Below are 14,060 nucleotides of genomic sequence, written 5' to 3' on the forward strand. Positions count from 1 at the left end.
TTTTCAGTAGTTTAATTCCTTTGTGTAATTTGTACCTTTCGCATGCCAAGCGATAACTCGTCATGTCAATGACGAGTGGTCTCATCAAGAGGATGAATGATGAGTAGTTTACATCACCCCATCAATTAACTGGTTAACCTTTTGGTAAGATCCCACGAACTTTAAGGTTCGTTACGTGGTGGAGATTAGCGGGCCTTTTCATTTTTTTTTTTAGAAATGAAAAGAAATTGTTAACCGGTTTAAAATTCAACCCCACCCCAAATTTCGTTACGTGGTGGAGATTTGGGCTTCTCATCCATTTTTTCGGAAATGCGACGAGAAAAGAGTTTGTTAGCCAGTTTAAATTAACCCCACCCCAAAGCTCGTTACGTGGTGAAGATACGTGGGTCTTTTCATTTCTTACAAGAATGAAAAGAGTTTGTTAGTCAGTTTTATATTCAACACCACCCCAAATTTTGTTACATGGTTTTAAATTCAAACCCACCCTAAAATTTTGCTCATTTGTTTAGTTTTTTGGTATGTCCTTGCCAAAATTAATTTTGAAAATACATAGGGCGTAAAGCCTTTTGCATTTATGGGGGGAGAAGAATTTACATATGCCATGATAGATGTTTAGTCTAACATGAGGATGACTTCGATGAAATTTATCGACCTCGAGTTTGGGTCGGTAATCAGCGAAATGTAAAATGCGGAGGAACCTGCGCCCTAGCTCTGTCGCGGTTACCCGCGTCAGGCTGGCGCTTTGGTATCAGGAGCGTCCGGCATTCCGCGTGGCGGAAGTTTCGATGTCAGATTTTAGGGAGGCCCATTTCATCAAAAATGTGGCCGCCCAATGACGTCCGTGGACGATTCCCTATCAATCTGCTCCTGGTAGCACCATGGTTACGACATATTCCCACCTGGGAAAAATTTTACCATCCAGAATTTTAAATAAGGAATAGGGAAAGGCATTTAGAATTGAAGATTTCTTGCATTGACAGTGATTTTAGAATTTTTTTTACATGATCCTGGATAAAAGAATTATCACAACGTTGATTATGAGGATGCAGTAAGCTACAATGAACAGTAAACGATTTTACCCTTAACATTTTAATTAATTAACAACGTGGATTAAAAGTGGATTTTAAAGTTATTTGTGAATGAGGAAAATAAATTAGTGCCACCGAGTCAGAGTCAATCGGCACTATGGTGCATTTTAACGAGTCATGGCACAGAGTATGCTTGTTTGAGTCAATATTTTGTTTTTGTTATTATTATTAATTGAAATTCCTTAAAAGTTTAATTTAAATTTGGTTTAAGACTGACCGTAACTTGTAAAGGATTTAGAATGCTTGAACTATGACTGCTAAGACTTTTGCAACGAGGATATTACATTTTATACATATATAGTTTTGGGAACGAATAAGGCCCCGAGGACCACTCATTTATATTCTTAATGACTGAAGTCTCCTAGCACCTCTTGAAGGGAGCTTGGATTAAGGAGATAGTCAAGTTTATACGAGATAGTCACTTGCCTTACGTTACCTTAACTTACGCATACATTGCCTGAAAATTATAATCCATGTTAATATGTAAAGAAACGAAACGCTAATTATATTCCTCGACACGCTGTACAATTATGTCCGCTATTACGCCAGGCGTATATAGTTAGAGTGGCGTACCGTGATTTAGGGTATAAACCGCCTGATTAATTAAAAGTTCTAGTTGAGAAGTAATAGATGTATAAATAGGCTGCAGTGACGAGAGATGTCCGTACACAGGTAAGCAGTTGTGACGAGAATGAATCCGTACACAGATATACATATACTTATATGCAAAGTTAGGCACAGCCAACTTATTTTGAATAACTAGAAGAGAATTAGGAGAGCATCACACGGCGTGGACGTTTCTCACATATTAACGAGATTTTTTTTTGTTAGTATATATTTATATTTTTTTTTTTTCCTGTCCGAAACATTGTTTCGTTTGACAGTTGAATATTTATCCTTAGCACGTTGTAGCTTCGAATGATAAAACCTTAAAATGTAGATTGTTTTAAATTTTAAAATATAAATCTTGCAATTTTTGCTCCAAGTTACGGCATTTATTAAAGTGAAACAGGTCTAATATTTTAAATCCACTCGCGTGACATAATAATAATTTATCATAGAATAGCACTAATAATATTAAAGATTAAAAGCAGATTTATTATTTAATAATGTGCTTTAGGCACAAAAGTTTTTGCAGTATGTAACAATACTAGCTCAGCAAATACATCACTAGAATTTTATAGTTACTCTTCAGAAGAAGGTATATGATTATATTAGCAAAGTTTATTTTAAGCGCCAATTATGAGAATATTTATATTATATGAATATGTAGACGTCGACGTCAAGATTTTTTTGCGCCCCTATAACAAGTATTTTCCTGCGGATATTGGATTGCAACTGATAATCCTGGAAATCCATTCTGCCATCGCAGAATGATAATGATTAAACCACAACGGTTTTAGTTTCTAACTTTGCCATAATAATATGCTAAGCATATTTTAGAATGAGTAGAGAGAATTAAAGATTCTTCAAGTTTTAGTAATGTTAGTATTTTAATGCATTTAAAGATCGCATAAATAATGATAATTATTTTATTTCAGGTAGTCAGGAGTAAATCAGACTCAATTTTTTCCTTTACCTTGTACCTCAGTTCGGTTCAATTGATGTTAAGTATTTAAGAATAGAAATAACACCTGAAAGTAGATAAGAGAAGTTTGCAGTAAAATTTAAAATAAGATAAGTTAACCAGTGCTAATAAATTTAGAGAATAAATAAATTATATCAAATAAATAAAATTACGCAGATAAATTGAGCCTAGAGTCAGAAAATAATTAAGTTGAGTTAAAATATTTATTACTTTAGACTAGGCAGGCTTAAAGTACGTGTTAGCTTTGAAGAACTGTTTGTTTTGATTGCCTAAGCAACATGAAAATCATTGCGATTTTAGTTATTTTAAACGGATTTCTTCCATACGTAAAAGCTTCTAATTTTATTTATCTGTTGAACAAGTCCTTTGACTATCCTTATAATATAATTACAATTTTATTATTAACAACATTTATTATTAGTATTTTTATAATTTTCATAATTTGTTATTTTCAATGTCACCGCAAGAAATCTATTACTTATGACCATGAGTGTACCAACGAGTTACAGTTAAGCAAACTTAATAATGATCCACCGTCCATTGATCAGATTTACGATGATGTTGCACCGATGGTTGATAAGGAACCATTAAAAACGAGTCACCCGCCAATTCCCCCGCCCTTTCCTCCAACTGTTCTTATTCCACACATTGTACAAAAAGAAGTTCAGGATGTATCCAGAAATATTTTAGTCACTAAAGACGACACTTTAGATGTGCCGAAGAATATTGTATCCGTTAAAGATAGAGTTCAGAAATTTGCCGTAAGCAAGGGTCCAAATTTTGATCAAAACAGTCGCAAATTGGAAAGTGAATTGCCTATTTCACACTGTGTTCAGCCAGTTGTAAAAGTTAAAGATTTATTTGCGAATCAGTCACCAGTAAAAGTCGAGAAAGTTTCAAGTGTTATTTTAAAAGCAGAAAGTAAGCCAAATTCTCAGGTTCCCGAACCTGTTGTATCGTTCACAGACCATATTTTTTACGACTTCACGTTCGCCTAGAATTTTTATATTCATTACGATTCAAATTTTAAGTATAATTCATTTTTTTACGTTTGATTGTACCTTATGCAAGGTTTATTAGTCATTTAGTTTGCTAGCAGCTTCCCAAGTTTTGTTATTGTCCGAGCACGGAAGTGTTCAAGTAAACACACTGTCGCAAGCGCAACGAAGTTTTCTCTCTTTCCATCCCATTTATGATGTAATTTTCAAAAGTCCTTGACTTCCATTTCGATTCTCGCAGCGCTTACTAGACTTTGTTCGTAGTAAGTTAAAGTTTTGTAAACATTTACGCGTCATTCAACGTATCAGCGAATCATAGCGTTGCATTTTCTTCCTTCATTTTTTTGCCCGCTGCCCGAAGCAACGATTTTCCCCCTCCACCTCTCCGACGGCACCCCGAACGTACCCGAAGATGTCGACCGAACACGCCGGCAGCAAACTTCCGAGTTTTCTTGCAGTCGATGTAGAGAAATTAGTTCAGTCCTTCCAAGCGACAACGAAAATGCAAACTTTGCACAACTTAGAATGTCTGGTGTCAGCGAATTATTTTCTCCGCACTGTAGCTCTCTCCCGAGTACTTTGAACACGCTGAAAGCTCAGAAACACTTAGCATAGAAATTACAAGAATCAGTGGCGTTCGTTCATTAAAATTTTATGGGATCAGTTTAGCTAAGCTTATAGCCATCAGGATTTGATTTTCACGACAGAAGTTCATATAAACAATGTTAGGGATATTTTTTGTAACATAGATAACTTTTGCCATAAAACTTCGCATTTATGCACTTCAGGTTAATCACGACCAATAATTTTACAAAGGAATAACAAGACAAATTTTTTGCGTTTTTCTCGCAAAATTTTCCCGTTTTTCATAGAGATATTTACTGTAAGTACATTGTTTGGGGAAATCGACGTACTTTTGGTTTAAATCAGGATAAAATCAAACGAAATTTTGATAAAATCAGAGAAATTTTACAAAAGGGCAATTTTAGCACTTTATGCACATAGAGTAAGCAAAATTTGTCAGCAACATGCCAAGGCTAAGCCTCGGTGATTGGCACAGGCATGTGCAGCAAAAGTCGCCACGGCATCGTTAGCCTTTCCAAATTTAAACCGTGTGGTTTACCACAAATGTTATACTTTAATACATTATTATTATTAATAATATTTATTATTAGGAAATTTAGCTCACTTACCCAATTTGCACCTTATTCGACCATGCAGCAATAAATTCATTACTTTTTACTGATTAACTTCATGTTAATTTTAGTACAGTAGGTAATAACTAGTAATTTCTATTTATATTTTAATATATTGCATAACTATTCTCTATTTATTTTGTTTGGACAAACCTAAGGGATTGACACACCATTCTTATATGAGTCAAGTATACTTTTCCGCGGAGGGTCTGTTTACACGACCAAGTGATTTGAAGTATACGGCGGACTCAAGAAGTTTAGAGTGGTTAAAATTTATTTTGTTTAAAGAAAATTTGAAATTGAGAAAGTTTTTATTATTTTTTATTGTGTTTCAAATTTGAATATCACTCTTTTAATTCCCTGATGCTATATTTTGTTACCACCTGGAGTGGTAACAAAACTCAGAAGTAGCATTTACTGAAATTTTGTTTTATATTGCATTATATTGAACCACGGCAAATTGCACCGGCCTATCGTTTATTAGGAGGCCATTAGAGGCTTGTCAAAGCAACCTTTTAGCACTCTAATAGCTTGCTTTGCGCGACTCAAATTTTATATATTTATTTTAAGGGTTCACAACATAATAATTCATTTTATAATTTTCAACAGAATTTAGAAAATGCTTGCAACACTTACTTTTGTTTATTAATTCTACATTTTGTAATTTTGAAGTGAAGTCTATTACTGACAATAAATTATTTCAGTTTATTAGAACCCGTAATGGTATTTTAATATCAGGTTCAGGTCAATTTATTGTTATTCAGAATTTAAATAATAATTTGAACACCCACAGATCAATTCAGCTTAACGAAGGGCAATCTATATTTTTTAATTATCAGGATTTTTCGCAGATTATTGTGGATCAACAAATTTTACATACAAGAATTTTAGCTTTCGAACAAGTAAAAATGAAGGAAATTGAATTATTACTTAATATCCCCAAGAATTTATCTGATTTCACTATTCCCCAATGGACTCCGCTTTAACTTGCTTTAAAGCAACTTAATCAATCAATTAGTAAGAGCATCTCATTTCAGGAATTAGTAATAAACCCTTTGCCCATGTCTATTTTAGTTTTTGTTATTTGGAATGTGTTATTAACCGCAATCCTAGGATATTATTTCTTTAAGCATCATCAGCTTGCGAAACAGATTCATTTAGAGCAGCGCATAAATAATTAATAGGTTAAGGCAACACATTAATCATGGACATTAATATTTTAATTACGGTTGGATATTTTATTAAAATTTTCCTTATTTATTTTCAAAGAGTTATGGCAATTATTTTATCTATTTATTTAATTTATTTTATTTTGATGAGACAATTTAATTTGATTTTAAAGAAAAGGCAATGGAAATAAGTTGATATTGTGTACTTGCATGAACATGAATTATACATTTCCTATCCTTCACTATTTCCTTTCTTTGTCATAATTTTCCCTTTATTCAACCTAACCTGTCTATACGGAACGCCATGGACAAGCAATGCCTACACCATCCATGGGCATTTTTCATGACGGACATCCGCAGGCAGTCTACTATTACCAAGCAGAAAGACTTATTACCATACTACAAGGAGACATGCAGACATTTTTAAGTACTATTTCAAGGAGAGACTCGTCACCACCAATTTGAGGGAGATATGCAGACATTTTTTACTACTACACGGAGACTACCTTTTACAGGAAGGATGTAATCAACCATACATTTCCCAGTATAGCGGACTATACATTATCAACAACACCTAGTGATGGAGCTAGATAAAATTTCCCTCCACACTGTTTGCAGTTCGAACAACAACTTTTTCCTATCTCCCAAGTTCTACGGGTAATTTACCACATTTTTTACATTGCCCCAATGCAGTCAAGACGACAAGCAATCCAGAAAGAAGAAGAAGCATAGAAAACATACATTCTACAAACAGCAGTTCCGGTCACAAACAATAATTACAGAATTGTGCTACAGTGTTTCTACACATACACATGCGAGCTCCTATCATGTGTATCTATTTGGTCATCTAACATGCATTATGGGAAACAATACTTTTCCATAGCCCTTATACACATTTTCAGTTTTGTGCCATGCATGAGAACCAGTTTTATATGCATTCAAGTTTACATTATACTACAAGGAAGCGACAAGCGCCAGTGGTGTCAATTGACCAGTGCTAGCATCAATTAGTGCATAATTTTTTTTAAGATGAAAATGTGCATTTTGGATAAACAAACAGACATGCAAGCAATAAAACACATAACTACAGCACTTTCGAACATTTTAGAAAGCATGCTTTAGTGCCAATATTTTATGCATATGTTTGTCGCATGCAGTTATTATTGTTATTTTTTTTTCTTCTCACCAACATGGAATATCGAAAGCGACACATTTGTTCGCAGAACATTTTCTGATATTTATAATCAGAGTAGACAGTTGGTAAGATACTTGCAAGATTATTATTTTTTTTTGTGTGTGTGCAGTCATACAAAGGTAATCACCAAGCCAGATATATGTATACAGTGTACAGTTTAACGTAGAAAAGAAAATTGAACGCTATAATTAAGTTTTTACCAGCGACAGTTTTCAGTGTAACTCATTATATGCATTGAATATTGTATTATAATACATTGGAATGTGCAACATAGCCGTGCAAGTTCATATATTCAATGACGTTAGGAGTGAAGTGGCAACGCAGTTAGCAAAATGTATTACACAGGCTTTAACACAGACAAAACAGTGAGATATATATATTGTGGCAATATTTAACTTGCCTATTTAGGACGAATGTGACTATTCACATTTTATAGACTTACGTGTGTACCCTTGTCAGGGTTTGTAGCGTAGTTACGGGCTCCACTTTTAAGAAACAGTGGGAGCTATGTTTTGTTTTGTAAGACAACACAACGCAAATACAACGGACGTTTGCCTCGCTGGGCGACACAGAGTAGAAACCGCTTGGCGAGGCATCACAGACTATTGACTAAGCGCTGGCGGATGAGCAATTCTACATAATAAACATTACGTACGCACAAATGTGGTACATTAAGAGTTTTATCGCTTAACGACACGAACTTTTGTGATTTCTAGTCTTATAATAGTACATATTATTGTTTTTTACATCGTTTAACATACGAATTTGTTAGTATTAATGGTATTATTCATTATAAAGTTTAGGGAATGAAAATTTTCTTTCCTTCAGGATGCGGCAAACAAGAGAAAATTATGTTTTGGTGGATTTCTTTTGTATATTTGGTTTTTTAAGAAAATATATGGAATTGGCGAACCTGAGTCATGTCAAGCTTTGCGATTTGACTTTTAAATTTTCAAAGGAGAAAATTTTTCTCCGTCGGGGCGAACGTATCAATCCCTAAGATTGTATGTTTATTTTATTAAGTCTCTCTGAACGCTTCATGTTGACCAGGGCATTCACTTGTTTTTCTCAGCTGTCTCAAGCCTCTTAGGCATGTTTACAATGCATTGTGTTGTGCCATGCAAACCTCCTGAGCATTCAGGAAACAGGTAATACTTCTGGTTATGGTGTCAGCGGTTTGCATGGTAGCAATTATTATAATCACACGATTCGGCGATTCGGCATAGAGGAAGAGCTCGATGGCCAGGGAATATAGAGGGGAGACAAGCTGGGAGGTGACTGACTTTGGAGATTGAGTGGAGAGAGAGAAGGTGGTCAGCAAGGCAGTAGGTGAAGAGTAGAACGACGCTCTGGTCGACAAATAGGAGAGAAGCTTACAGAGGACTTCGCTATTTTCATTCAGCTAAAGACTTCAGATAGACAGGTAATTATCCTACACCCAGCCATGATACAGGTTCAACGGTTCGCAAAACCCAACGAGTGACCATTGTCTTTTCAGTAGTTTAATTCCTTTGTGTAATTTGTACCTTTCGCATGCCAAGCGATAACTCGTCATGTCAATGACGAGTGGTCTCATCAAGAGGATGAATGATGAGTAGTTTACATCACCCCATCAATTAACTGGTTAACCTTTTGGTAAGATCCCACGAACTTTAAGGTTCGTTACGCAGTTATGAACATTTTTATCTAGTTCAAATGCAAGAAAATAATTAACTTCTCTGTCCCACCAGCCTGATACAGAAATTGAATAATGAAACTTGGCAAAGAACAAAAACTTTAGCACGCATATTTCTCAATACACATGGGCCATTGTCGTTAAAATTAAACTAACGTAGTAGTAAAGCAACGAAAAATAACCTACCAGTGAATCAATCAACCTTGGAACAAGAGCGTCCGTCTAAGATTCTAGGTGGACGCTCTTGCACCACCCCACATGTTTTATTTAATCGATCCCTGCATGAGAGTATAATAATGCTACATTCACCGGATGTCAGTATGAGATTCATAAAGAGATTTATTATGCAAGAAATATATAACAAGTGTTAAAATGTATTGACGAAATGGAATGCAGTCTTCTGTATACACCATAATCCTTATAAAGATAACACCGAAAGTATAGCTATAAAATCATCAATTTTCAAGTGAGCGTACAACTTCACACACAGCCCCTCCAGCGTCAGTTAGTCATTTCCTGTCGTGGTATACAATTTAACTAGGGTGGACGCACTTGCCCAACCTGTCTCACTTGCCCCACCCTACCCCTACGCTAAAATATCGAGACGATATATCGCCAAAACGATATATATTGCCAAAATATCGCAACGATATATCGTCTAGTTGATATCGCCTGGACGATATATTTTGCAATAATACGATATGTCGTCTCGACGATATATCGCCCAACTCTACTCGACACACAGGTCATCGGAGTACTGCGAGGTGGCCAATGGGCATCTTTTTCAAGAGAGAAGCTGAAATAGTTTACGGCAACATTTTCTGGGGTACAAAATACTAATAGACAGAACGAGTACAAGTTCTTCTTAATCCACACTTGAATTCTGTATAACTTCGGTAGGCCAATTCATGTGGGAAACAGAACACGCACGGAAGTACATAAAAAAATTTACACATCTTTACACTCCTGCTCATTACTTAGGTTTGCCTTGAACGAGTGTTCTCTGAGTCTTATACTCAGGACTTGACCACACACTTCTTCAGAAACCACCGTCTACTTCTCTAGCACTTCAAGAAAGGAACGAAATCGGTTCGTTGTTAACATAACTCTACATTGACACACCAACATGTTGTGCAAAAACAATGTAATCTCTTCTTTAGTATATTCTAGTTTAATGTATTTGCATCGCCAATAGTCCTTCCTAAGCCCATGTTAATATACTTGAATTAAACTTTCCAATAAATTTGAATTCTATTAATGTTGTCCTTTTCGCAGACACGTAATGTATTTTCGTTAAAACATCCTTCGTTATTTATCAACTTTCTGATACGACTACGTATTACATTATTTTACAGGGTCCGGCAACTAAACCTGAGGGTTTTCAATTACAAATAAAAACAAAATACTTTCATGCAACAAAGATTATTTAATACATGTTGTATGAATACTACATCTCAAAGCATTTGAGGAAAATGCCATGAGTGGCAGTTCGATGCAATTTCTTGACAATCACAGTTTATCTCTTATATAACACACCTGTGAGGAGCGGCAACTGAATGTGACGGTTTTTAAACCAACACTGAACGTAAGTTGCTTGAGGTAACGACATTCAGCTGTTCGTTATCTCAAAGCATGTCAGTTAGCATGGAGCAGAGATCGGCACAACAAAGTGTTCTTGTGGTTAAGACACTTCCATAATGAACGTGTGGTAGCACTTTAACATTCACCGTAATCAACATGTTCGCAGTCGGAATACCTCGGGACCCCTTGTATCAAGGCAACGACGAAACCGCTGCACCATCGGGGAGGCCCTGTCCTTATCAAGAAAGTGTATGAACTGCCTCTTATGCTATTTTCCTAAAACGCTTTGAGATGTAGTGCAACATGTACTAAATTGAATTCGTTGTTTAATAGAGTTTTCTTTTTAATTGTAATTAAAAACCGTCAGGTTTAGGTGTCGGATCCTGTATATCTAGTGTTTACTGATACGTTTGATCGAAATTTACTTTTGAACATAAACGAAATTAGAAATTTAGACGCTTGTTTCATGTCGTTCAAGTTCACTTTCACATGTAATAGCTTCTCGCATGAAAGGGGCCCGATCTTTGTGGTGTTCCTGTACCTCAATGCAGCCACGAATTAAGAGCATGGGGTATTGGTGTAGAAAAGCAACCAGTATTTCATTTACAGTCGTAGTTATGGTTTAATCTAGTATGACTTATAAAATGTTATTTTGTTGCGGTTTTCCAGCATGTAAAACCAGATGAAAAATACAGCTTACAGACTTGGCTTTTGACTTTAGTAATGATAAATATTATACATTTCCTTATGTCAAGGCTTCAATATATGATAACATTTTCGTGTTGCAGGTGGTTAGAGGCATGGAGATATCAATGCTGGTGTTTTCGTCTTTGATCTTCGTGTCCTTCTGTGGATCTCCTTCGCCTAGAATGTCCTCGGAATTAACTGAAACTGCCTTTCAGCTTACAACCAACATTCTGAAGGACTACTTTCACACTGCTCGGACACTGGTTATTTATTACGACGAAGAGTCAACACTCCTTGCGGATATTGTAGCAGAGGAATATGGAAGGGCAGTAACTCTAGTTCAAACTAGATACTTATATGTATCGGACCCAGCATGGACATTTGACTGGCTCTGGGTGAGAACAGAAATCTACTACTTGTTTCTTGTAAGCAAAGCCTCCAACTTATGGTATCCTATAACGCATTCTCCGCATTTCAATCATTTCAGACGGAATGCAAAATATTTAATCGTCCTAACTGGAGAGAATACAATGGAAGAGATTAATGGTTTGATCTTGGCAGCACAGAGCCATCTCCTGGTGAATATTGTAATTGCTGCTCCTTCTCTTGGAAACCCGTCTCTCTCAGAAAGCGAATCCTTCGTCCTCTATTCCTACTTCCCTTTCACCGAATCCCACTGCAGAACGGCTAAAGGTGGAGAAGTCATGGATATTTGGAGTAACGGGAATTTCCTAACGGGAAGGCATTTGTATCCAGACAAGGTGAAGAATATGCACAAGTGCCCCATTAGGATGAAAGCATATTATCAACAATTTTACTTTGAGCTGGGTTTCGACTCCAAAACCAACAGTTCTTATCGTGGTTTTATGGGCATAATTATGACACTTATAATGGAAAAAATTAACTTCACTCTGGAGACAAACAACAACCTATACAATGAATCTGTTAGCAATGGATTGGTTTTCCCTAATGGTACCTTGACAGGGGATTTTCTATCGATGCGGTTGGGACTATTCGATGGTAGCTTAAAACTGGCGAACAATTCTCAGTATTCTCTCTGGGCGTGTGAACAGATACACATCCGACAATTCAATCAATTTGTGTGGGTTGTTCCAAATCCTCGACCCTATCCTCAATGGATGAATCTGTATTTTCCATTCCAATCTCACCTCTGGGTCGTCACACTATTCACTTTATTGGCCTTTGTTTTCTGGATGAGATTCACTGTTGCTTTGTTGCATCGGTGGGGAAGGACCACTTATCAGTTCCCTTTCCTCAATGGTCTGCCTGTGTCTTTGGCTGCGAGCATCCCTACTGCTCCCCCTCCTTTGCTTACTCTCAGGTCTATCATCTTACTGTGGACTCTGTCTTCTGTGATCTTATGCACTCTGTATCAGTCAGCCTTGTTTGGCTTCATTACAGAGCCCAAGAGAACACCGCTCATCGACAGCTTGGAAGACATTGTCAATGCCAACTTGATTGTTAGGGGTAATGGCCTTGCTAAATACAGTGTAAAATTACTGAGTGACCAACCAATATATAGGAAGGTCCTGGAGAATTGGGACTTGGAGGAAGATAATTCCAAGGTGTTCCGTCGTGTTGCGATTGACGGTAACTACGCAACTCTGTCAGATACTATGAACACTTATTACTATGCACATTCTTTCATGTTATTCAATTCTTACGGAAAGCACTTGTTCCATATTACTTCCGAAAAGTTATTTGTTTTCCCTAAGTTTTTTCTCCTACACAGAAGTTCACCCTTCAGGGATCACTTTCAGCAGATAATCGATTCCATTGTTGAAGCGGGGCTCACTTCGAAGTTGAAGAAAGACTATGATGAATGGATGATCCTTACATCAACGAAGCGAGGGAAATTCCAAGATGAACCAGAGGCAGTTGTGATTCAACTGGAGAATCTGAAGGGAGCTTTCGCGCTTCTCATATTTGGTCTCACTCTCAGCTCAATTGTATTCGCTTTGGAGAAGATTTATCATTATTTCCACAAGCAAGAGTAACATCACTCCTTTGTGGAAAACAAATATATAATCATAGCTTGAGAAAGACCTCTCGGATTTTCACATGAAACCTTGTATCATGTCCTTTAAACACACTTTCGCGATTCAATGGTTATGATAGATTATGGTTTATTCTGGCAGCTATGTTGAAAGTGACTTTTCATTTTGATTCACGTGTCTCACTTTCGCGTGTACAGTCATGCAGCGAACATATTAGTTGGACATTTAATAATATCGATAATTGGAAATACAGGAACAATTTAGAAATTATTGGGCTTCCAATATTAATTTTAGATAACAGAAAATTAAATATCGCTACCTAGAATTACCAGAGATCTTCAGGTACGATACCGGAAGCGTCAGACTTTTAACATAGGTCAAATTGAAGGCTAAATTTCAAAGTCGGAGGGCGAGAGAGGTGGGGGATTAATATCATGGCGCCGAGCATACCTTCATATTTCCAATTGTAACAACTATTTTGGAGATTATGAGCCATTGCCTCACACAACATGCAATTTTAAAGTTTAGTAAGAGAGATAGATATAACTCTACATATTCCACTCCACACGTGAGTAGGCTACAAATAATTTCTTGAACAGCCCTGTCGGGGCGCATTTAGCAGCACTTTCGTTGCTTATTTGAGCCGCACTTCTGGGGCACGTTTGAATAGTGATCAAAGTGTCTCATAAATGTATCACAAAAAATATTAACTATGCATTTCACGCGATTTTAAACGTTGAACAGTCCATGTAGTTCATGACAACTCTGTTTACAAAATTTCTTAAAGTTGTTAAGAAACATGCTGGATGTAGCAAACTATTTTACTAATGGATAGCCATGAGAGTCATTGCACTTTTGACGCTAT

At 36.4% G+C, this 14,060-nt stretch overlaps 1 protein-coding gene across 1 annotated transcript; it reads left to right on the forward strand.

The window, feature by feature from the left end:
• Positions 1-11,290: 11,290 nt before the first annotated feature.
• LOC146003365 (uncharacterized) lies at positions 11,291-13,195 on the forward strand. The gene has a single exon (XM_083141643.1). It carries the CDS (start codon positions 11,291-11,293, stop codon positions 13,193-13,195), a length of 1,905 nt encoding a protein of 634 aa, XP_082997769.1.
• The last annotated feature ends 865 nt before the right edge of the window (positions 13,196-14,060 follow it).

The sequence above is a fragment of the Lepisma saccharinum genome, chromosome 20 (genome assembly GCF_977018435.1).
Source record: "Lepisma saccharinum chromosome 20, izLepSacc3.1, whole genome shotgun sequence".
NCBI classification, from domain to species: domain Eukaryota; kingdom Metazoa; phylum Arthropoda; class Insecta; order Zygentoma; family Lepismatidae; genus Lepisma; species Lepisma saccharinum.